At 35.9% G+C, this 26073-nt stretch overlaps 1 protein-coding gene across 1 annotated transcript; it reads left to right on the top strand.

Annotated features, from left to right (window-relative positions):
• The first annotated feature begins 820 nt into the window (after window positions 1-820).
• On the top strand, window positions 821-21869 carry LOC100930971 (butyrophilin subfamily 2 member A2). The gene is made up of 7 exons (XM_012548676.3): window positions 821-998; window positions 4406-4495; window positions 4732-5079; window positions 11668-11949; window positions 13096-13383; window positions 14122-14148; window positions 18700-21869. The coding sequence occupies exons 2-7, from the start codon at window positions 4411-4413 to the stop codon at window positions 19278-19280; spliced, it is 1611 nt and encodes a 536-aa protein (XP_012404130.1). The 5' UTR covers window positions 821-998; window positions 4406-4410; the 3' UTR covers window positions 19281-21869.
• Window positions 21870-26073: the final 4204 nt, after the last annotated feature.

Genomic DNA, 26073 nt, shown 5'->3' with positions numbered 1-26073 from the left:
AGGACTCATACTACCTAAATCCCAACATAGTGATGCCATTTTAATTCTCTTTGAGAATGAAAAAAAGCAATCAAACAATGTGAAAAATAATAAGTAAAGTGTAAGAAGAGTGGAAAGATAAAAGGACCAGGATATGAAGGGTTTTTAAAGACAAAGAAAATTTTATATTTGTTTCTGGGAACTACTGGAGTTTAAGGGAAGGCACTTCAGGAAGATCAAATTGATAATTATCTCGAGAATGAATTGTAATGAAAAGAGATATATATTAGGGTATTGCAGGTATCCATATAGGAATAACAAGGCCTGGACTGGAAAAAGATCAGTGTCAGAGAAAAGGGAATATAAACAAGAAAACTGACAGGCTGAAGTGTGAGTGAACGTAATACCTAGATGACCGAGAAGATGGTGGTTCCCTTAGATAGAAACAGTAGGATATGGGGGACTGAAAAAGGGGAAGACGATGAGTTCAGTTTTGGATATGTTGACACCATAAGTCTGTATGACCCTGGACAAGTCATTTTAAATTCTGGGTTTCTCTGACAACTTTAATATTTAAGTTGCATTGGCAGAGGAAATTTCTCATCTGAAGCTATGAAACAGCATCGATGCTCTCACAAGACCAGTAAAAAGAAAACAAAAACAAAAACACGTTTCCGTATTTATACGTATGTGTGTACTTTTGATAGCTTTCATTCTTAATTCATTATATCACTGTTACATGATACACTGCTTCTTAAACTTTCTAGATGAATTTTCTACCTAGTAACTAATGAAGTAGTTAAATCCCGGGATTCTATTGGATAAATTGCTAAAAATCTACCAATCCCAGGCTAGATCCTGTTAAGCACTCTTTAGAGATGCATGGCCTCAAAGTGAAGACGAAACCTGCTGCAGACCAGAAGTTTCTAGGATACTGCCGAAAGGTTGAAAAAATTCTGTTGTCCTCTTCAGGCAACTTTGACCTTTGGGTTTGTCTATCCCATGAGGAACTCAAGCAGGTGAGTGAGAGGAAAAAGAGTGTACAGGTAATCCACAAAGGAGATTTAAGAGCAGAACATGATGGTAAAAGAAGGGGAGAAGAGGAGAAATCCTTCACCGTTGAAGGGAAATATTTTGTAATTGATAAAAGAAGCAGAAAGAGTAAAAAGGGAAAGTGAACCTCGTTTCCTAATGGCTGTACTACTTTATCCAGCTTTTATCTTGCCTACTGAGTAGATAAAGAAAAAAGGAAACCAAAAATGAGGAAATGTAGGCAGTGAAGGTTATGTTATTGTTCAGTCGTTTCAATCGTATCTGATGCTTCCTTCGTGACCCCATTTGGGTTTTGTTTTTTGTTTTGTTTTGTTTTGTTTTGTTTTTTGGCAAAAATACCAGAATGGTTTCCCATTTCCTTCTCAAAGAATGTGGGATGGCTCAACTCATAAAGTAGGAGTACGACCTTTTGCAATGAAGCTTGATACAAATACAAAAAACTGATACTCTATCTCTCTGTGTAATCAAATTCTGCAGTCCCAGATCCCTTCTTAAAGGATAGATGTACAACCTAATGCTCAGCAGAAATTTAACTTCCTTATAAAGTATTAGTATCTTCTTTACCAAAATGGAATAATCTTTACTGGTGGAATGTTGCATGATGAACTGATTTTACTTCCTTTTTCTTTTGTTATACAGAACAAACCTTGGATGGGGAACGGGTTATTTTAGAAATAAAAGCTATGAGTTTCATCTGGGGTTTCCTTTGTTCTGATTCCTGGATATATGGAACATTTGTTATCCAAGATTAGATGAACTCTGCCAGGTTAACAAATATCCATTTTTTAAAAAATGCTTAACTTCCTGCCCTCCCAGAGGATTTTTGGTTTTGTTTCTTGATCTAGATCCGTGATTTCATACATAAGGAGGTTCCTGGTGAGGGACCTCCTCAACCAGAATAGATCAGTGTTTGCTTTACCATCTTGGAGGCTAACTGAGCACTAAGAGGTAAATTGATTTGCCCAGAGCCACTGCAAGGCCATTTGTCAGAAGTCAGAAATGAACTTAGGCCTTTATGACTCCCAAGATAGCTATTTATATACTTTACAATGGAATGATTCCCATGTAAAGAACAAACACACATATAAACAAGGAAACGTGGTATCCTTTCATAAAATATAAATCTAGGGTAAGCAGATCTCAAACTTTTAAATATGCCAATCAAGAAGCAATCCAGAAGAATTTATGCCTAGTTTGATATCATTTCTTTAAGGGTTGATTAAACTATGGGTTAATCAGTGTACCTGTTAACATGTTCTGTATCTATCCTGAGTAGGAAAGGGAACCAACATTGAAGCATTGTGGCATAGTGGAAAGAGTTTTCCTTTGGAGAAAGATAATAGGAGTTCAACTTCTTCCTCTTGTATGTAGTATTTGTGTTGACACTGGGCAAATTATTTAACCTACCTGGGCCTCAGTTCCTAATTGGTAAAATGAAGGATTGAACTATATGACCTGTCAATATATGAAGTAACCTTTTATCAGCTTCCTCTACTATTGCATTTTTAAGGTCCCAAACTTATGCTCGTATCTCTTTGATCCTTTAGTATGGATTAGCATAGCATCTACCACATAGTAGACATTTAATAAATGCTTTATTGTTTAATTCCCCAGGATTTGTCCTTGACCTTTCTGTACTTTCTTGGTCATTCACTCAATTGCCTCCTCTACACAGATAGGTTGATTCTCTGTCTCTCTTGCTATCTCTTTTTGCAATGGGATTAAATAATTTGCCCAGTCACACAGCTAGTAAATGTATGAGGTCAGATTTGAACTTACATCCTGTTAACTTCAAGGCCAATGCTGTATCCACTGCAGCACTCAATTATCACCTAACTGCCCCCCTCAAGTCTCTTTTGAACTCCAAACCCACATCTTCAAGCACTTATATGATAATTCTACCTTGATATTTCTCTGACATTTCAAATTCAAAATAATCACAAATTAAGTTCACCTGTTGCTTTAAACTTGCTCCTACTATTTTCACTGTTTCTCTCTAATACCACCATCTTTTTCAGTCTTCTGTGTTTATAACTTTATCTCTTTTATGTTTATCTCTTTATCGCTGTCTTTCCTCTTCTCCTATCTAACAAGTTATAAACCTTGTAAATTTCCCCTCTAAAAGATATCTTAAATTTGTCCCTTCCTCACTAAGTCCCACTGCCACCATCCTATTACTGGTTCTTGTTACCACCTGCCTGGACTATTACAATAGCCATCTTAAGGACTTCCCAGTTCATATTTTTCCCTCTCTCATCTATCATTCATAATGTTTTTAATCTTCTGGCTTCTTGCTTACCTCATGCTGCTCTGCTGTATGGTTAAAAAAAAAAAAAAATACTCACTATCCTTCAAACATTTCTAGTACTTTTCTACTCATAAGCCTTTGTTCATGGATTAATGAAAATTTATATATTCATTAATATTTATTTATTTGCTAAGTGCTTACTATAAGAATAAAAAAGTAATTAATTCTTGCTCTTAAAGAACTCACATTCTAGTGGGGGAAACACCTCATATAGGAGGTTTCATCTGCAAGTCAAATGAAAATGTTCCATGTTCCTTAGGGTTCAGTGGAAGGCAGATGGCAATACATTTTTAAGGCCCCAAGCTATCTTCATCAGGTTTGATGTGATGAAACTGCTGGCAGTGGTTTGTTTGTTGTTATTCCCTCTGCCTGGAATATTTTCCTTTCCACTCTTTCCCTGATGAATTCCTTCTTACCTGTCCTTTAAATCAATTGCCACCTCTTTCAGTCAGTCAATCAACAATTATATATTAAGCATTTACTATGCAACTAGCACTGTGCTAAACTCTAAAGATACAAATTCAAGAAAAAAGAAACAGTTGCAGCCCTCAAAGAATTTGTGTTCTAACAAACATAAAAAGAAGCTTGAAAGGTTGAGGGGAAGAAAGCCAACCAATATAATACAACCTTAAGAAATGGAGACTTGAAAAAAAGAAAAAGAAAAAGAAAAGAAATGGAGACTTGTCTGGCTCCTGTGTATTCCTTAAATAGAAGTCCTGGGAGAAAGTCATCCAATCAGAGGAAGTTGTCAGAGAGAAAGTATTTTAATGTAAATTACAGGGTTGGAGTGAGTGTTCAGGACAAAAAGAATTCTGGGTCATGATAGAGAAGAATTGAGTGAGAAGTCCTAATTCCAAAATTGATAATAATCTTCCCTTATAGACCTAATACTGTACTTTGTTTTGTACTTCTCTAAAGTGTTTGTGTATTGAAATTTCATCCCTCTACTAAATTGTATTTTCTAAGAAAACAAGGAAATCTTATCTACTATAAATTTTGTAACTTTTCTCAGCACTTAGCGCAGGTCTCTATCCACAATTAAAATGGTTTTATTGTCTTCTCTAGAAATTATGAACATGGCCCATTTTCCAAATCATTCTGTGCTAAGTGGTCTTGTAGCTGTCTTCTTCCTTCAGCTGCTCACGGTGATCTCAGGTAGGTGTTTCCAACATGAATACTTCTTAGAAGGGAAAACTAATTTCCTATCTATACTTTTCTCCACAAGGGAGGTAATTGCCACCCTCATTTCAGGAAGTCCCTGAAGATGGAAGAATACTTTGGGAATTAATTTTTCCTTCCCTTGAAATATTAAATCTCTATGCACCACCCAACCCTAACACCAGTTTCCTATCACCAGCTTCTCTATAACTTTCTCTCTCTTTGTTGAACAGCTCATTTTACTGTGATTGCACATACTGAGCCTCTTCTGGTAATGGCAGGGGAAGATGCCATGTTACATTGTCACCTCTTTCCTAAGAAAAGTGCTGAGCAAATGGAAGTGAGGTGGTTCCGTTCTCATTTCTCTCCAGCTGTTTATATATATAAATATGGGAAAGAAAGAGATGAAGAACAAATGGAAGAATATCGAGGCAGAACAACATTTGTGAGAGATAATATTAAAGCTGGAAATGTTGCTCTGAAAATACACAATGTCACAGTTTTTGAAAATGGAAGGTATCACTGCTATTTCCAAGAAGGCAGATCATATGAAGAGGCCTTTATAGACTTGAAAGTGGCAAGTGAGTTACTTGGTTTTGCTCTTTGATCTTCCTCAATATAACCCTGGGACCCAGATTCAGAAGTTAGGTTAGCAAGCTTGATTTGGTTCAGATGACAGAATCAAGGACACTTATCCTTGACTGCTTATGGGATCCTATGAATTCTTCATGATTCTGCATTCTTTGTGTATGTGTGTGTGTGTGTTAAAATAAAGGTATTCCTTTTAACTAACATATCTTGGTAATTTGAACACTTTCATAGGAACTAAGAGTTCTTTTACCTACATCTATGGAAACCTACATATAAACTATATTCCAACATTCTTGGTGGTATCCAGAGAGATCTTGGCTAAGGGCAAAATAAGCCAAATTCTGAGGCTCAAAGAAAAAATCTTGTTAGGAGTTAGAGAGGAAAGGAGGTTACAAGCCAAAGAGGCTTATGAGAGGCCTCTATCCATGTAAATTCAAGCCTGAGCGTTCTGAACCAAACTTTATAGATAAGTTACACCAATTGCTTATTCTTATCTATGTAACCTGTCACTCAGTTACTTAAGAATGTAAAAATTAGTCTGATTAAATTACCCTTTCAGGTGATTTTAAACTGTTTATTGAGAAACACATTCAAGTATGTCCGACTTTGTAATTGAATAGAAATTTAAAATTGGGAGGAATATGACATTTCTAAGATTAGCTTTTTTTCTTCTTTTGATTCACATGGACATGTGAACACATTTTCCAATCCTTAGAAATTCTTGTCCTCAATGCTTTCTCAAAACTAATGGTTAAGCAGTCTATAATAACATCTATCAATTCTTTGAGTCCATAAGCCAATTTCAGTATATATAGTTCTTTCCCAACTTGAATTTCTATTTCTATCCTCTCACCACAATTGGGTCTTCCTCTAGACAACACTAAAAGTTAAGATATTTTCTGAAAAGATAAAAGTGATGACATTAAAAGTTTCTGCATTTTCACTGCTCTCTCTCTCTCATTTGGTTATTTTTTCCTGATAATTTAGGAAATGTGGCTAAGTGAGAAATTTCTCTAGATCTCTTAGTTTAAAAAATGCAAAGACAGAAGTTTAGTTGTTTCTTTTGTTGTTTTCTTTTCTAGGTTCTGTATTCTTTTCTTGTTTTTATACAGCCCGATTTCTCTAGTGATAAGGATTGATTTCCACTTTTCATTGCTTTATTTTTCATTCTTCAACCTCATACAAAACTCCAGACTTAGCTGACTTGAACTTCTGTGATATATCCTCTTCCTGTACATCAATATACTTTGAGCATGTAGAACTTTCTTTAAACCAATAGCTATCTATCTAGAGTAACATTAAGTCTCCTGTTCTATCATAGATTTTCTACTAATGCCTCACTACTTTAAAGTTCAATTGTTTTGTCAGCATAGGTGCTTTCTCCACTAACATAAACCGCATCCTCTATATGCCTTAGTTGTGATTTTGTTTTGGGAGTTTTTTGAGCTGAAAATTTTACCCTTTAGCATACCTAATAATGAGGCTATCAACATCAAACTTGGTGGGGCTAGCCGTCAAATGCCACATAGTCAGTTCTAAATCTAGGATCCTATGGAACTTAACATGGTATTGATGAGGTGTAAATGATGAGGTTAATGGTAGTGAGGAGGTGGGAGAATTGGGGTAAGGAATCCCCTCTGGTCAGCACAGGTCCTTTGCAGAAAAAATCCCCAAACCCGAAATCTGTATGGAAAAAAGGATTTATTGTTCACTAAGAAGGAAGCTTTCTTAGTGGGCAAAAAACTCCTCATTAGGAATTTGGCAATGAGAAATCAGCTTTGCTAGGAAAACATATTTCTTAGCTGGCAAGGTACTGTCAGAAAGGCAATAAAGGTTAACACTGAGACAAGAACCCTCACAGTGCCCTGGCAGGCAGCCTTGCCAAGAAGTCAGAGCTTCATTGGGAAAGCAAATTCCTTTTGCGAACTTTTGCACAGATTCGGGGTTCAGACTTGTCTTTTATTAGCAGTCTGAGGCTTGGCCTTCAATTCTTTTTTTATTTTTTTATTTAATAGCCTTTTATTTACAGGTTATATGCATGGGTAACTTTACAGCATTAACAACTGCCAAACCTCTTGTTCCAATTTTTCACCTCTTACCCCCCACCCCCTCCCCCAGATGGCAGGATGACCATATATTAAAATATAAATTAGATACACAATAAGTATACATGACCAAACCGTTATTTTACTGTACAAAAAGAATCAGACTCTGAAATATTGTACAATTAGCTTGTGAAGGAAATCAAAAATGTAGGTGGGCATAAATATAGGGATTGGAAGTTCAATGTAATGGTTTTTAGTCATCACCCAGAGTTCTTTCTCTGGGTGTAGATGGTTCAGTTCATTACTGCTCCACTGGAAATGATTTGGTTGATCTCGTTGCTGAGGATGGCCAGGTCCATCAGAACTGTCATCATATAGTATTGTTGTTGAAGTATATAATGATCTCCTGGTCCTGCTCATTTTACTCAGCATCAGTTTGTGTAAGTCTCTCCAGGCCTTTGTGAAATCATCCTGTTGGTCATTTCTTACAGAACAATAATATTCCATAATATTCATATACTACAATTTATTCAGCCATTCTCCAACTGATGGGCATCCATTCAGTTTTCGGGCTTCAATTCAAAATTGAATGAGATTCCTTCAATATTGTTAATGCCCGGGCTTAGATCTCTAATAGAAAAGAGATCACTTATTTTAGGAGTTGAGCTACTGGGAGTGGTCCCAAACTAATCTTCAACTCAGTAGAGGCTGCAACCATATCTCTGGATAGACCTCCAACTGAATCTCCAACTTGGGGAGGAGTGTGTTGTGTGGGAAAAGTATGCTTTTCCCAGGGTCCGGGAGTTCCCCAGAAGGGGATCCAGGACCCCCAAAATATCTCAGTTTATTTCAGTATTTCAGGGAATCATACAAAAATCCCCAGAAATATAATAAGGGAAAGATCATGTGTCAATATATTTACAGTATCAGAAAAAAAATACTAATAATGTACTCTGTGGTTTAGATTTGTCAGCCAGAAACAATTTTATTAAAAATATATTTAACTCATTTCTAGCTCTCTCGGAGAGAAAGATTTTCAAACTGGCATAGTACCATTATGCCTTCTAACATAATCCTCTTCCACAAGAAAATTTCAGGTAATATTTATAGAAATCTTGAATAATGAAAAGATCATAATATGTTAAAATGCATTTTAGAGTTAATATTCCAGAATAATCACCATTCTATTCCTTCTTAGACTACTTTCCTCTAAAAGTTTTTTGCTATGATCAGTATCTTAATCTTGAATTTCAAAAGAGGACAGATATTATCTTTGCCAGTTTTGGATCCAATTACTTCATGGAAAGGGTAGCAGTCATATAATCCAGTTACATTTGTTTATTATACTTTACTACAGATGAAAACCTTAGCCTTGATTCTTCATACTTATGAGTTCCAGGCTAGAGAAATAGTATTCTTTACTAAACCAAAAAAAGGGAAGAGTGAGTTATTTTGTTTCATTTTGTTTAATTCCATAAATTTAAGTTGTTGGCTTTTACTGCAGGATGCCAATAGGGATGAACACCCAGGCATATCGTCACCAAAATTCAAAACTGTAGTGACAGATGATTTTTTTTATTATAGTTTTTTATTTATAAGCTATATGCATGGGTAATTTTTCAGCATTGACCCTTGCAAAACCTTCTGTTCCAACTTTTCCCCTTTTTCCCCTCCACCCCCTCCTTTAGATGGCAGGTAAACCAATACAGGTTAAATATGTTAAAGTATATGTTAAATACAATATATGTATACATATCCATGCAGTTAATTTGCTGCACAAGAAAAATCGGACATAGAAATAAGGTAAAAATAACCTGAGAAGGAAATCAAAAATGCAAGTATATAAAAACAGAGGGAGTGGAAATGCTATGTTGTGATTCATACTCATTTCCCATAGATCTTAACTGATTTGGTTCATCTCATTGTTGAAAAGAGCCACATCCATCAGAATTGATCTTCATATAGTATTGTTGTTAAAGTATATAATGATCACCTGATCCTGCTCATTTCACTCAGCAGCAGTTCATGTAAGTCTCTCCAAACCTTTCTAAAATCATCCTGCTGGTCATTTCTTTCTTTCTTTCTTTTTTTAATAGCTTTTTATTTACAAGTTATATGCACGGGTAATTTTACAGCATTGACAATTGCCAAACCTTTTGTTCCAATTTTTCCCCTCCTTCCTCCCCTCCCCTCCCCCTGATGGCAGGTTGACCAATACATGTTAAATATGTTAAAATATAAATTAAATACAAAATAAGTACACATGTCCAAACCATTATTTTGCTGTACAAAAAGAATCAGACTCTGAAATAGTGTACAATTAGCCTGTGAAGGAAACAAAAAATGCAGGCGGGCAAAAATATAGGGATTGGGAATGGTTCTTAGTCATCTCCCAGAGTTCTTTCACTGGGTGTAGCTGGTTCAGTTCATTAATGCTCCTGCTGTCATTTCTTACAGCACAATAATATTCCATAACATTCATATACCACAACTTATTCAGCCATTCTCCAATTGATGAGTATCCATTCAATTTCCAGTTTCTAGCCACTACAAAAAGGGCTACCACAAATATTTTTGCACATATAGGTCCCTTTTCCTTCTTTGGGATATAAGTCCAGTAGTAACACTGCTGGATCAAAGGATATGCACAGTTTGATTACTTTTTGAGCATAGTTCCAAATTGCTCTCCAGAATGACTGGATGCATCCATAATTCCACCAGCAATGTATCAGTGTCCTAGTTTTCCCACATCTCCTCCAACATTCAGCATTCTTTTCCTGTCATCCTCCAATCTGAGAGATGTGTAGTGGTATCTCAGAGTTATCTTAATTTGCATTTCTCACAACAGATGATTTTTAAGAAGCTAAAATGAAAATAAAACAGCATATCAAAAGCTACCAAATTGAGGGAAACTGAGCTTCCATTACTCCACAAGCTTCTCCATGATAATTCAAATATCAATATTTATGTCAGGATCAATGAGTCATTGCCAGCACTGAATTTAAAGTTGTGTTACTTTTGCACATATGGATAAAAAGCTCCACTTCAAAGCTGAGTTTAGTCCTCTGAAATCTTCAAATTTAAGGTTCGTATCTGAAGATTTGATAGCACTAAGCTCAGTCTTTGATGTGTGACAGGTGACAGGCCACCCATGACTATCTATGGACAGTTTTTTTCAAATTCAGAATTGATCTTTGAGACAACTTGGCCTTGGCACATGTTCAAGAATTTCAGTGGCTTTGAACATAGATGTCTATCTGCCCTTTGTCTAGAATCGGGAGGAAGAAGAAAAGGAAAACTTTTAGAGGGCTGATGCTCATAAGTAACTTAAAAATTATATATAGTCAGTGGCATTAAGAAGTGATGATTGTCTAAAGTTGGACAGCATGCTTAGCTTAGTTAAATAGTAAGGACTTCAAATGACTGACTTAAGAAACTGTTATCTTAGAGTAGGGTTGGGAGAGCAGAATGCAGGGAGAGGGTTCAAAGCCTTTTGCAATTAATATAAGAAAAGGAGGGGGAAGTTTGCTGCACTTTTAACATATGGATTTGTGAGGCTATAAGTAGTAGTGCTTCACAGAGAACAATTCTTGATATACAAGCAAAAGTGGATTACAATAAACCAGTTAATACAAAAGTTTCTTCTACTTAGGAAATGAATTCCCCTAAAAGGAAATTGTAGTTTTAAGTACTTGTAGTTTTAAGTATGTCTTTAGTAGTTGTAGTTTTAAGTATGTCTTTAGTAGCAGTAATGGCATTAATAATAATAATAATGTAATTTTCAGTTCAGTAATCTGAACAACAATAGTAATTTGATCTATCATATAGCCTCAGTTTACAAAATAAATTCATTAATTTAGGATGCTACAGCATCCTAAACTGTATGGTGAGCTATAAAAATGAAAATAAAGGCACTGAATATTGGGGAGAGGGGCAAGTAAAACAAGTTTTCTTTTCTTTCTTCATTTATTTAATTATTCCTTTTCTGAAAATTAAATCTTGTTTGTTTTAGACTTCTAGTCTCCTCTTTTTCCTCTTCTGTTTTTGAGATAGTTAAGGATACAGATTCCCACCTTGTGACCTAACTATCCACATCTCTGAAAATCCTTCAGGTTTTTCATCTGTAAAATGGCAATAATAATAATAATAATATCACACAGTTGTGATAAGGATCTGGAGAGATAAGGTGTATGGAGTTCAATATACATTAAAATTATTGCTATTATACATTATAAAATTTAATTTTCAAACCTATTTACTACAATTTTGAATGGTTTATATTCATTCAAAAACTAGAATGTGACATGAAAAATCACCAAAATACCAATAAAAATAAATCAGTGGACAACTTTTGTAAGCTCTATACTAGATCTTGTAAAAATACAAAAGTGTAAATTATTATACTTGATTCAATTTCCTAGCTTTGAGGGCACTGTTCCCTTTAATCAGCTCTGACACAATTGACTACAATAAGTGGAGTAAACAGTCTTGGATATTCTTATTCAAGGATGACCAATTTTTTTTCTTCCCCAGGTATGGGCTCAGATCCCTTCATTAAAATTATAGGTTATGAATATGGATGGATACAACTAGAATGTACATCATCTGGATGGTACCCACAACCTTGGGTAGAGTGGAGAAATCTTACGGAACATACAATTCCATCCTTGGAGGAACATCTGGCTCCCAGTGAAGATGGGATGTTTGTTGTGAATTTGTCTGTGGTTATCACAGATCACACAATAGTTAAGGTGTTCTGTTCCATTAAAAATCCCCTTCTCAGCCAAGAGTTGTTGACAATGATGTATATTCCAGGTCAGTTTTAGATTCTCCTTGCTGAGTCAAGGTCATTATAGCCATAGGAGAACAATGAAAGAAGTATCTATAGAAAAAGACCTAGTACCTGTAGGCTATGGGACTAAACCATATGTTTCTAAACTTTTTTGTTAAGTAAAATGCCTGATAATGAAGTGATTAGGGTGGGGGAGCTAATAGGAGGCAAAGTCCCCAGTTCTCAGTTATTGCTTTTGGTGCTTGGCTGGCAGGAAATGGGTCATAATTCCTGAGAATCTTCAGGAGGTAAAAGTTGGGAATTTGCACATTGTAGAAAGAGATAGAATGGGGAGGTATTGTATAGTAGATGAAGGATAGCTGCAGTTATACTGGAGATAAGATCCACTGTTGACTATCACAATATATAGATCCATCTTCCCACTCTCTTATTATATGTCAACTGATCATATACTCCTTGTGGTCATAGTATATCCCCTCCTTTGAGGATTACTGAGTTAGAAGAGAGATAATGGATTTAAAAATGCTCTTCTTTACTGCTTGATACCTGACATCCTCCAGTAGAGAAGAGAAATTAACATCTTCTTTCCACCCCACCAGCTTAGCCAAATAGGAGTTTTCACAGTGACACTTGCTGATAAATGATTCTCCTGAACAACCAGTATTATGTGACCAATTCTTGAAAAATAGGAAGGGCAAACAATTTGAATAGCAAATTCAAATCTGCCCTTGGAAGATATTTGCCTATGCACTTGTAATTAGTGTCCTGTGGTGCATTAGTGTCATTTCCAGGGTGAAGCACTTACTCTGTATGAGACATTTTCCAAGAAATATGGCATGGAAGTTCTCCACTTTGCAGACACTAATACAAATAATTATTTGCTAAAATAAGAATTAGATTTTTAAAGCAATTTGACACACCAAGGGAGAGGGATATAGTAAAACAGCACTTTTCTAGGTCTCATTTCAACTCTATTTTGGAACAAAAAGAAAAATCCAAAGAATTTGGAAACAGGGAAAGCAGAAAAAAGAGGAAAAAAGCCACAGAAATAGGCTTTCTTTGAGAAGGATCACTGTCTGAAAGGATCTCCTTTCTTTATAGATTTAGCAAAGAGATCCTGGCATGTGTTGGCTGGCTTAACTCTCTCTTCTTTATGTCTTTTGCCATAGAAACTGTTTGGGTCTCTACTTCTATGCCCTCTGAGAGCCCTTCTGAGCTCCTAGATCCAACAACTCCTGGACCTGAAAAGGTTTCTACCTGGATGGTTGCTCTTGTGGCCTTGCTTGCTACTGGACTTTTTATTACTTGTAGTTTTTACTTGTATTTCATATGGAACCGACACAGGAGGAAAAAGACACTATTTATAGAAAAAGAAATCGAATGTGAAGAAAAAGAGAAAGAATATGATGAAAGGGGGCAAGAACATATGGGAAAAGAGGGATCGAGCAACCTGACAGGTAAAAAAAAAAAAGAAAAGAAAAAAGTAAAGATGACACTTTAGGAACAAAAGAATCTCAACTTTTGATATGGAGTTCTGTAGAGGGATAAAGAGGGAAACAGAAAAGATCAAAATCCTTTATCATAAATTTCCTAACTTTCCTTTTAGTGGATTAAATATGGAAATGTCATGTAAATGTAATGTCAAAAGAAACTGAGCAAGACAGAGATTAGAGACCAATTCAATTAATTCAATTAAATGGAGAGAAATACTAGGACCAATGGATCCCAGGGCTATATGAGACTATCATCTCAAAGGGTCTAGCCCCAAGTATCCGGACAGCAAGCCTTTTATGGTATAACAAGAACAATGACATAATGCAGAGACCTAGGTGGGGATAGCCTCATAGATGGAGGTTACTGATATTCTAATGATATTAAAGAATGTCTATAACACCTTTATCTCAACCATTAAGAGGGGACAGTCATAACCTTAAGGCAGAATACGAAATAGGACAAATGGAGGAACTGGTCACCCCATTAAAAGTGACCTTTGTCATTACATAAAGTTTAAGTATCCAAGTAATTGAAAATGCGAATACCAAATTAGGTGAAGCTTCGTTGTTCTTGGTTCCTTGGCAATGATCAGTTCAGTTCAGCATTTTCCTTATTATTTCATTACTTTCATAGACAATTTCCATGCTTCTCATATAATCATTAAATAAAGAGTTCTCATTAATTTTCTTTGCCCATTGCAGGATGGAGAAGGACCCAGTTACATGCTGGTGAGTGACACTTCTTTCCTCTGTGAGTTTAAGATCTCTCCTTTCTCATCCTCATGATACCTCCATTTTGGGGGGAAAAAGAGCAGAGAAAAAAGTCAACTAGAGGGCAAACTAAATACAATGCATAAGTAAAAAAGTAAAAAATGAAAGTCTTTCTCTGTAAGATTAAACAATTCCTGGGACTACCACAGAATGATTTGGAGGAATCATTGAGCTTCATATATCAGTTTTCCAGTAATTTCACTTGCTTCTATGTTATTTTAAAATGTAATGGCTGGGGGAATTGGAGGAAAGAAAATGTTTCAAAGCACTGAACCCAATTATCTTCCACATTTTGATTTACAAAATCATTACTTTTACCCTCCAGAACTGTTCTCTGGGAAATTCTTTGCAAACCCTACCACAGCCTCTGAAATGGAAAATGTCTTAAAGGTTATCCAATTCAATTGATACCAGAAAGGAATCCCCTCTCTGATATATCTAATAAAATAACCATCCATGTTCTAATAGAATACCTACAATGACAAACATTCTAATTTCTTTCCAAGCAACATGTTATATTTGGATAGCATTCATTATATCAAACTTATATCAACTTAAATTGCCTCCTCATGATATCCATTCCCTGGCTCACTTCCTTATGCCTGTAGCTATACTTTTAAGATTGCATTAACAGGGCAGCTAGATGGCACAGTAGAGACCGGGGGAGAAGTCAGGAGGACCTAAGTTCAAATTCGACCTCAGATACTTACTACTTCAGAGCTACATGGCCCTGAACAAGTCACTTAACCCCAATTGCCTTCGTTAGAAAGAAAAAAAAAAGATTACATTAACAATTTTTTTGGTTGGGTTGTTGCATTGAGACTACAGACCACTAAAACTCCCAGATCTCTTTTAGACAAACTGCTGAGTATCTTATCTAAAACTAGTAATGAAGATTTTTTAACCTAAATATAAGGTTTTACATTTATCTCCCTTGAATTTAATCTCATTAGATGTCACTTAATGATCTAATCCATTTAAATCTTTTTGGATCTGAAATCTTACCCATTGTGTTACCTTTTTTCCCCAGTTGTGTCTTTTGTATTGTGATCAAATATAAAAATGTTAAACAGAACAAGGCTAAATGCAGATTCTGGGGGCACTCCTTAACCTCTTGTCAAGTTGATATTAATATCCTCTGAGTTCAGCCATTCTGTCAGCTCAGGATGCATCTAATTGTAGTATTGTGTAGTTCATTTCTCTCCATGCATTCCACAGGACTAGAAATTATGAGCCAGTTTAATGAATTGTTTTGCTAAAAACAAGGTAAGCTATAGCTATAATATTCCTAGTAATAAAAAGCTTAATAATACTTTCCAAAAGAAACAAAAAGGAAATGAGGTTACTCTAACATGGTCTCACTCTTTGTAATTGCCTTTTCTTTTTTTTACCTTCCCTTTTCTTGATGCTCACCAATCATTTCTTTATTGATTTGTTGTAAAAACTTTCCAGGAATTAAAATCAAATTTCTTGACCTATAAATATCAAACTATTATTTTTTATCTTTTTTGAAAATTATGACAATGTTTGCCTTTCTCCAGTTCTATGGTATTTTATTCATTCTCCATAAATTTTCAAATATCACTGACAAGAATTCCATAATTGCATATGTACTCAAGGAAATAGCTCCTCTTGATCAGGTAACTTGAATCATCAAGGGAAACTAGGTGTTCTTTTACTCTCTTCTAACTTATTTAGATGGATATCAGCTCCCTGTTAGCCTTTTCTTGTTCCATCCTTTCCCACTCAAAGGTCATTCTCCTTAACAAGAGAGAAGAGAAAAAAAATAATAATTAGCTCTCTTTTTTTAGCTGTCATAATCCCATCTGCCCCAAGTGATAGTCCTATATACTTTGTTTGAGCCTTCTTTTTTTTTTTAATCTCAAGATAGGTAAAAAAAATTTTTTTTTAATAAAAAAATTTATTTCTTTTTTCCTTATTCATTACCAAGCTCCTTATTAGCATCATGCCACTCTCTTATATTCATCCTCTGTTAGCTGCTCTTAATTTCAATTTTTTGGAAATAAGATTTGATTGATTTCTTTATGAATCTATAGCAATGTTTTCAGACAAGTCCTTCCCTTTCCCCTCCCCCCTTTACTGGAATTGTGTGAATTGTGTGTGTGTGTGCGTGTGTGTGTGTGTGTGTGTCTTCAAAATTTCAGTAGTAAGAGTTTTTAACACATCCTAGGCTGAATTAGCCCTACATTGACATTCCGCTGAACCCTTTGAAATTTGCTTTCTCAAAAGTTAAGGAGCATTTCAAATTATGCCCAGATTTCTTCTCTACCACAAACTCTCTAGGAGGGAAAAGTTGCTACCCTTAACCCACAAGTTTCCTCTCATCTCCCTTTCAGTAATCCCTTTTAGTGAGTATCAGATCCAGAATATAATTTCTTCCCCACCCCCCTTGGTTTTCCACTTTTTAAAAGATTAATGATAGAACTTCACTAGATTTAAAGATAATTAAATGTTTTCTTTCACTAATATATCATGCTCTGGTTCAGATTTGTGTTTGTTTCCCAATTTTTCAAATATTTCCTTTTTCCATTCAAGTAGTTTTTAATCTTTCTTTTTTAATAATAGCTTTTTTATTTTTCAAAATACATGAAAAGATAGTTTTCAGCATTCATCCATGAAAAACCTTGTGTTCTATATTTTTCTTTCTCCCTTCCCTTTCTCCCCCTTCCATTTCAGCAAGTAATCCAATATAGGTTAAATATAGGCAATTCTTCTAAACATATATATTATTCTTTCTAATGACAAAATCACTTTTTTTCTCCTTCTATTAATCTTCATCCAAATACTGCTTTGTTTTCTTGATCTGGCTTCTGGTTCTCTTTTTCTCTCCCCCCCCCCCAAAAAAAAAAAAATATATATATATATATATATATATATATATAGTTTATTAAACACCAAATATAAACCAGGTTGGAAATTTTTTAAAATTATGTACTTCTGGATTTATTTTTTTTTAATTAAACAGTCTCTGTCCTCAATCAAAGAGCTCATATTCTATCAGGGAAGAAACACATACACATACATGTAGATAAATAGAGCTGATGTAAGCCCTAGGGATCTTTATCCCAATTTACATTCATACTAATGAGTCAGGTATCCCAGAGCATGGTTGCATATTCCTCCTCAGGGTTACACTAAAAGAGTTGGGATATCTTTCCAATGCTATTATCTCAAACACCCCCTTCTGGTGTGCTCTCCCCAATAGTAATCACATACAAAGACCACTTCTATTTAAAACAAAAAAAAATCCCAAAAAAATCTTCATGTGCCTGATAACCCTGTGTACAGTGGTTTCTCAAATCCTTCACTTTGAGAGGAGAGGAAAAACTTGCTTTTAAACATGTCAGTACTTCCCAGAATAAGGAGATTGAGAGCCAAAATAGGACTATTTTAAAATAACAATGATTGAATAGCCTTTGGGCATAATAGTCTCTAAAACAATGACAAATTCGGATCCCTGGAAGAGCCTGTACTGCTACTAAGGTAACTCTGAGAGATAAGATAAAGAGATAAATATGATAGCTAAAAAACACACACACACACACACAAAATGCTTACACTTAGAAATTAATGGCACCTAGGGAACCTGGGATTGTTTGTCTGCCAACCATGCCCTTCTCCACTTAAATGAAATTAAATATGGGCCCAATTTCTCATCTGTAAAATGAAGTATTTGCACTAGTAGACCTCTAAGGTGTTTCCTAGTTCTAAAATTCAGGAGTCTTATACCCATCCAGTTTGGCCCTGCTCATAGGATCAAATGATGTCTACTACAAAAATGAGCATGTCTAATCATGGGCCAGGAATTTGGTGCCTGTGTGTTGCATGACAAAGGCTTTCTAATTCAGAACTAATATAAGAACAGTGTCACTAGATTCTGTATTTGGTGTGGGTTGTGAAAATGGAGAATAAAAATAAAAGTAGCAAAGGGATAAATACTATACTGGTGTTGTTTGTCCTTCATTCTCGAAGAGGACCATGTCATCAGAAAGATGATGCCATGACATGCAAGTAAATTGGATTTAAATGAAGTAGGGCTGTGCAAGGTCACATATCTCACTTTCCCCTCTAGAGCCATCTGGATCCAGTGGCAAGATATAGATCGAAACGCCTGGAGATGGCCCTGGATGCAGTGGTAGAGCATGGCCTTTTTAAGCTAAGGTCTTCAACAGATCTCAGTTTGATTGAGGCTGCACTCATTCAGTGATTAAGGCTGTGATCAATTTCTCTGGCAGCCTGAGTATCCAAGCACCTTCTCTAAAGATGGGGTATTATTAATGATTGGCTCCCATAATTCAGTTTCTTTTATTTGTGAAAGGGGAGAAAGCTATGATTGGTATATTATGGAACATCAAGAAAGAATGAGATCCCAAAGAGAAAGTGCACAAGGAATCCTCTACAACTCTCCTCTCCTCCCTTAGTGTCCTTTAAGTATTACACAGTCAGGCTTCTAAGACCACAAAACTGAATCTGGAACTCTTTCTTTAGCTGATGTGACTCTGGATCAAAACACAGCTCATCCTGAACTCTACCTCTCTTGGAATTTGAGAAGTGTGATACGAGGGAACACACGGCAAGATCTACCTGACAACCCTGAGAGATTTGACTGTAGACCTTGTGTTCTTGGTCATGAAAGCTTCACCTCAGGGAGACATTACTGGGAAGTGGAGGTATCAGATGTCATGGTGTGGGCCCTTGGAGTCTGCAGAGAAAATTCTGAGCGAAAGGGGGAGGCCCTACTAATACCTCAAAATGGATTCTGGGTTATTGAATTGTTTGGAAATAGATACCAGGCCCTTACCTCCCCTGATATCCTCCTCCCTTTGCCTGAGCAACTCCACCGGGTGGGAATTTTCTTGGATTATGAGGCTGGAGATGTATCTTTCTACAATATGATTGGCAGATCCCACATCTATACTTGCCCTCGCACCTCTTTCTCTGGACCTCTCAGGCCTTTCTTCAGACTTGGCTCTGATGACAATCCTTTGGTTATCTGCCCAGCATTCACTGGAGCTGAGGGAATCACTGTGCCAGAGAGTGGCCTAATCCTTTATAGAAGACCTCACTGACCCTTTGATGATGATGAAAGGATTGCCTTTAGTCTCTGGGCTTCAATTGCTTATTAAAGTTATTTTATCATATACCTTTTTAATCTGTTCAGATCTTTTAAGAAAGATTCCCTTTCCTTCTTTCCTTTTTACTCTGACCTTCTTCCCCACCTTGTTTCCTTCCTGAGCTATAAGTGCTTCCATAATCTAACTGCTTTCCTATTTCTAATAAGGTAAGCAGGCTTGTGAACATTATGATTCAGTTGCACAAGAAATTTCTTAGCCATGCAGGGAGATATGTTGGGGAGAAGAGGGATAGTGAAGGGAAGAAGAGGCAAACTTTAAAGTTGCTAAACTGAGATAGGGATCGAAAAGATCAAAAGAAAAGACAACAGAATCAGAATTTGGGTTCTGGATGAAACATCAGTGATTGACGGGGGAATAAAAACATAGAACCTCTTAGAAATAAAGAAAGGAGAAAGATTAGAGACTTAGTTCAACTTTGTTGGGCATAGGAATAGAGATCTTGGAAAGATGTGAAATCAATAGTGTCAGCTATGATTCTAGAACCATTCTTTAAAATTTTAATTTGATCCTATATCCGCCTTAAACCAAAGGTCTATAATCTGACTTCAAGAGATCTATGGATAGATTCAAGTGGTCCATGAACCTGGGGGGGAAAATACATTTTTGTTTCAATATAATTTATTTCTTTTATAATATTATATATTTTGTTTTATGCATTTAAAAATATCATCCTGAAAAAAGGGGTTCATAGGCTTCATGAGATTGTTGGGTGAATGAAGTTTAAGAATCACTACCCTAAAACTATTAGTCCTACATTTCCCAGTAGCTATGAGCTCCATAGTAAAGGAACCTCATCTTTATAGCTCCCCAGAAACTAAGAAAAATGTTTTTGAAAAAAATATGAAGGATTTGATAAATCTCAGCTAGGACTGTTGTAACTTAAAATGTAAGAAGGAAAGTTTCTGGATAACAATTCAGGAATCAGGAGAATGCCATAATCTATCTCTGAGACACAAAAGTGTCTTTCATAGCTTCTGACCTTATGAGTATACTCTGGTCCTCACTGCATAAGTCTGGCTGCTATGTCATCCCCTCAGGAATTCACAAAATAACCCTGACGTAGTTTTCTATGCCACTGGCTCAAGCTTCCATTACCATGCTGACATCATTGTTAGGAGCCAGTACCTAGTCTCTCATTTCCACTGATAGGCTTTTACAAAAAAGTATAGTTACTTCAGAGTTACAAGGGGAAAAAAAGCATGCAAATACCCTTCCCACTCTAATACCTTGACAGCATACTATCTCTATACCACCTTGATCTGGGTATGGGGAGGAATAAGCTCAACTTAGTATATACTTCCTATATAAATTGATTCCAAGTTCATGTCCAGGTGTAGTATAACTGCCAAATAAAGCACTGGGCTAGAGTCACAAAAACACTAAGTAGCTCTTCTGGTTCCCCAAGATATTGATACTACACTAGCTATAGATCTTATATTCTGGAATATCAAGATTACCAGATCATCTTTCAAATTCATTAGGTCATGAGAGTCATTCCTTTCATCTAGAACAAATGCAGAGGCCAAGAACAGAGGCCCATTTCCCAGGGACCATGCGGGCTCATAGGGGAGAAAGTCTCAGCCCAGAAACTATGAGGAGTCATCAAAATCCGCCAACAACAAAGTTTTCATGATTGACTAACTAGGACTAGTTAAAAAATACCTGATTTCTCCAAGACACTTCTTTTTCAACATCGCAACTTTTTTTTTAAACCAAAGACTATGACATATTTATTTTGTGCTCCACCTAATTATTTTCCTTTATGTATTTCTATCACAACTATCAATCCATTCATTCCCAGGGTCTAAGGAAGAAAGAAGAGAAAAGAAAAAAAATAAAGGAGAGGAAGGAGAGGAAGGAGAGAGAGAGAGAGAGAGAGAGAGAGAGAGAGAGAGAGAGAGAAAGGATCATTAAAGAATGATTTTTTAATGCAGAGAATAGAACAGAAAGAAGTCCACAGAGAAGTATAGACAAAAACAACCCTGAAAGCTACAGATTGAACCATATATTATAGTTCTGCAGTTTCATGTACTACTCTTCCCCAGCTTTCTCAACAATGTTCCCACACTAGGTACCTTCTTGCCCTCCCCTCTCCTGTTTTCCAACTTCGTTTTAATTCCTCATTTTAATGTAAGCACCTTAAAGGCAGATATGGTCTTTCTGCTTGTATTTGTTTTATAGAACTGTATCTAGTATGCACTTAATACATTTTGTTGATTTTTTTTTTACATTCTATTAGGTATTTGGAAATGCTTATTTTATTTTATATTTATTAAGTTCAGAATAAAAATAAATTTTTAGAAAAGTAACATAATGACACAATTTTTGAGAGGACAGTGAAAGTATGGGAGGGATAAATTTTGACCTTGAGTCAAAATATATAGGACTTTGATGAAATAAAACCATAGAATTGTATGTTAAATCCAGGAAGGATTTCAAAATTTAATTTTTAGTTAAGATGAACCTGAAATTCTTCCTATGGAAATAGCAGCTCCTGCAGGCTACTCAAATCCTAAGCTGTAATCCTAACCAAAAAATGGAAAATATACAGTAAAGCATTCCTCTTTCCCTCTTCTCATGCCCATTGTCTGAACATACCCATGGGCATTGGCATAGGTCTTTTCTGGCATATATACACACTAGAAGAAAAAGGAGGAAACTGCTTTTATTACTTAGAATGCATAGAATTGCTTGGAACTAGGAAATGAAAATGAATATGGCTGACTCTCCAGGATGTTGCTCAACAGTTTGTTTATTCCTTAGATTCTGAGAATAGGCTGTTTGTTTTTCTCAAAGGCTTGTTTATTTAAGATTCATCTGTAGGATAGGGATTATGTCATGCGGTCTTTGTGTTCAATAGTCTTCAGCACTGGGTAAGACATAGAGTACTGTATTGTTATGCCACAGTTCTCTTTTATTGTCTTGACTCAGTTTCCCTAAATTGCCCTCCCTCAGTTTCCCTAATTGTTCTCCCTCAGTTTATAATTGTTCTGCTCAATCCTGTAAAACCACGCCTCCCTCTTAACCAGAATATTTGAGAAGGATAAAAGATCTTGTAATTTAGAATATCAGAATGCCTCTCCCCATCCCAAGCTATTAGAATATCAGATACCGTCTTATCAAAATACCTCTCCCCATCTCCGGAGTGCCTCGCCTCATCCTGTCAGAGTCCCATTTCCGCTCTCAGCACCCTGACTCCACCCCTGTCTCAGTTTACCCCCTGAGTCTGAGCCATGTGCATACACGACATTGAGAACTCACATTATTTGCTGGATTCTTGGAGACAATAGTCTCATTCAGCCCTGGGACCAAACCATGGATCCATTTAGTTCCAGTAAATCTCTCCCTTTCAAATAAAATATTAAATACTCTCTAATCTCTATCTTGCCTCAGTTTCTCCAGCATTACATTTTGAAGGCTTCCCAGCAAGATATTAGAAAATGAGAATAGGATCGGAGAACAGAGACATTCGGGTCTCTGCCTTGGGCCTCAGGGCAGCTGAGCATCTGGGTTCTTTGCTTGGAGAGGCCGGCCCTCTGAATTTTTTTCCAGAGCCTCTGAGGAAAAAGCAGTTTTCAGCCACAACTGTGCCTGATGTTTGATGGTGGATACCTCCATTTGGCCAAGGGAGAATCTGGTTTCAAACTCCTGCAGGGTAAATTTTCTGTCTAGTCTGATTGCTAGGAGATCTGGTCCCCAGAAAAAGTTGGGCTGATGAGCCATACAACTCTGGGAAGTGCCAGTAGGATGCTGTGTGGCGCTATCTGGTTCCGAGAGCTTTTTGGTACTATCTGGTTCTGAGTACCTTGCACTATCTGAGTACCACATAGTAAAACCAGTACTATCTGGTTTTAACCTAGGCATTCTCTGTGAAGGCAGAGAAATGCACCAAACTGGAGCTTGGAAAAAAAGCTCCGTTTGGATTCTGGAAGGAAAAACTCTCGAGCTAACAACTTCCCTCAGGGCTATTCTAGAGTTTCCAGATGGCTCCTGCTCTGTGTGTTAAATGTTTTGTTTGATATTGTAGCTGTGCAGTCTATGTCTGTGTGTTCTGTGTGACTTGTCTGTCTGTTCTGTTAGTTAAGAGCTCTTCTAAGGGTTTAAGAACAATGATTAAGAAATTTGGGAATTGGTTATTTCAATGTTGCAACTGTACTTAGTATAAAATTTGCTTGTGATAATTTGTAAGTATTTTAAATTACGTGAAGTAGTTTAAAATTCAGGCTTGGCTTGGATTGGGTTAGACTGATAAGGCCTCTGGAGAACAAAAGGAGTTTATGCTAATTGCTTTGAAACTCAAGCTGGAGAAAACATTTGATTAGGAATTTTAGGATGATTCTGAAATTGTGGGAAATAATTTACTATTGCTTTTGCATGCCAGATTTGTTCTGAGTATTCTTTTGGGCAGCTTTAAAATTGTGGGAAATAATTTTACTGTTGCTTATGCAGGCTAGATTTAGTTACTTTTAAGTATAAGATCTTAAAAGAACAATAGCTTGTTCTGTTAACTTGCCTGAAAGGGGTCACTTGCCTCTAATTAGGTAAAGAAAGATCTGACTTTTCTAAAGGCTCCAACTCTGGCCAAAGTTGGAGTTTAGGAAAAGTCCATTGGGAATAATGGTCATATGGGGACAGAGAGAGAGAAAAAAACTATGATGTTTAGTGAAATTCATTATTTGAAATATAATAGGAAAAGCAGTTTTATATTATCAGGAATTTAAAGCTGTATTTAATTGGATTTTAAGTTAAAATATAAGTTATTAAAACATAATGCTAGTAGCTTATTTTGCAAGGTTGTGTTTGTAGCTACCTAATTAGATGGTATGTTGCTTTCTAGAAGTACTGGGTAATTTGTAAACTATGAGTTATGCCTTAAAAATTTGTCAGCTCTGTTGGGTAAGTTTTATGAAATTTGGTTCAAAGTTATTTGTAAATCTTGAAGTTTAAAAGTTTAAAAAAGTGAGTTAAAGACAAGGGACAAGAAAGATTGATTTGCAAAAGCAATTAACAGTTTAAATGGAGCATCTAGTATTGGTTTGGGAGTGTTTAAAGTATGTTAGAGAAGGTTTGAGCAAGTAGGCATTGGTAGGAGAGAAACAGAAATGGGACAGGAAGAGATGGTGCAAGAAAAGGAGGAAGAGAGAAGAAAATGGCTTTCCAGAAACAGGGAACAAAAAGGCACAAATCCCTTGTGAATTTGCCATTTGCCATGGGAAAGGAGATACCCCATGAGGTTGGGGCCTGTCTTTAGCTGGCAGATTGTATCCTGGAGAAAATGGCACTCTAAAAAGGTTAGCTGTGAGAAGTTGGGGTCGGGAAGCATTGTAGAATGGGGGAAGGGCAACCACATGGAAAGGGACAATCGAATCCCCTTCCCCCATTAAGATGGTGGCTTTAAAAAAAAAAAAAAAAAAAAAAAAACTTCAGCTCCTTGCTGGTTCAAATATTAATTGCTTCTACTGTTTAAAGGATATTTTTAAGAATCTTTCAGATTCTCTTATGTGGAATTGGGTATTCTGTATAAGTTTAATTAATTGTATCCTGAGATTATGCCCATCATTTAAAGGGCTTCTGAAAATAATAGTTTTTCCTTGTCCTTTTGAAAATGCTTCTGTTAAATATGAAAGATAACTTGTGAACTTACTGAAATAAATTTATTACTGTTATCAATATGAGGTTATGGTATTTCTAAAAGTAATAGTTTTAAGAACTCTTGGATTCTTTTATGTGGTATTAGGAAATTCTGTATAGGATATTCTCTCTAAATTTTAATTGATTGTTTTGGGTCATCCTGAGGTCATTTAAAGAGTCTCTGAAAATAATGTTTTTTATCCTTTTGAAAATGTTTCTGTTATAGACAATATGTAATTTGGGATATTTATCTATGTATTGGGTATTTTTATAAGCAAACTGATTTGTATGCATACTGTTCACTTATGGAAACATCTACTTAGATATGAAAGAAATGAACTTACTGAGACAAATTCTTGCTATTATAAATATAAGGTTATGGTAAATGTTTAGGATTTATCTGAAACTTTGGTTAATGGGATTTGTTATTGGAAGTAAAATTTCTTGGGCTTGTAGTTAATGCTATTTGGGAGTTTTAAAGCTCCACCCTTTGACAATTAGTGGGACAATTAACTGGAGTAAAAATGAATTAAAGCTATTTTATTCTGTTTTGCTGAAAGTTAAGTTTTAATTGCTTATGGTATGGTTGTGTCCCTGCATTTTTTCTTCCTGTGACTGATTTCTATGAACAGAGCAATGGTTAATGCAATTCAATTATGTCATACCTTGCTATTTCCAATCTGGCTATATGTCACACCTTGCTGTTTCCAACCTGGTTATATGTAATTATTATATTCTAAATACTTGGGCAAATAAGTATTTAGTCTGATCATCTATCTGTTACTAGAAATTGTGTCTGGATATTTAAAATTTTTTTAAGGTTTCTAACTAATGAAAGGACAAAAGCCTAATTGCCATTTTATCTATTGGGACTACAGCTGACAGCCATTTGCCTATCCTGTGAAGAAAACCTATTAAACTGCTGATTAATTCATACTGGCCTCTTCACATTTTGTATCAGTCTGTTCTAACCTTTACTTGTTAGATTTGTATTTTTTGTTCTGGATTTTGGTCAACTTACAGGTATTGACTTGCTTCTGAGACATGGATCAGCCCATCTGAAGCTTTGGTAGCAGGCAGCACAGCTACGCACGTT

Source organism: Sarcophilus harrisii, chromosome 4 (genome assembly GCF_902635505.1).
Source record: "Sarcophilus harrisii chromosome 4, mSarHar1.11, whole genome shotgun sequence".
In the NCBI taxonomy this organism is placed as follows: domain Eukaryota; kingdom Metazoa; phylum Chordata; class Mammalia; order Dasyuromorphia; family Dasyuridae; genus Sarcophilus; species Sarcophilus harrisii.
This window is presented reverse-complemented; position numbering and strand designations above follow the sequence as displayed.

What these genes read in the sequence shown, in the direction of transcription:
- LOC100930971 (XM_012548676.3), top strand. Translation starts at nt 4,411, where the DNA reads ATGAACATGGCCCATTTTCCAAATCATTCTGTGCTAAGTGGTCTTGTA. An exon ending in GGGATCGAGCAACCTGACAG is followed by an intron (nt 13,384 to 14,121) that starts GTAAAAAAAAAA and finishes TGCCCATTGCAG; the next exon opens with GATGGAGAAGGACCCAGTTA. An exon ending in AAGGACCCAGTTACATGCTG is followed by an intron (nt 14,149 to 18,699) that starts GTGAGTGACACT and finishes CTCTTTCTTTAG; the next exon opens with CTGATGTGACTCTGGATCAA.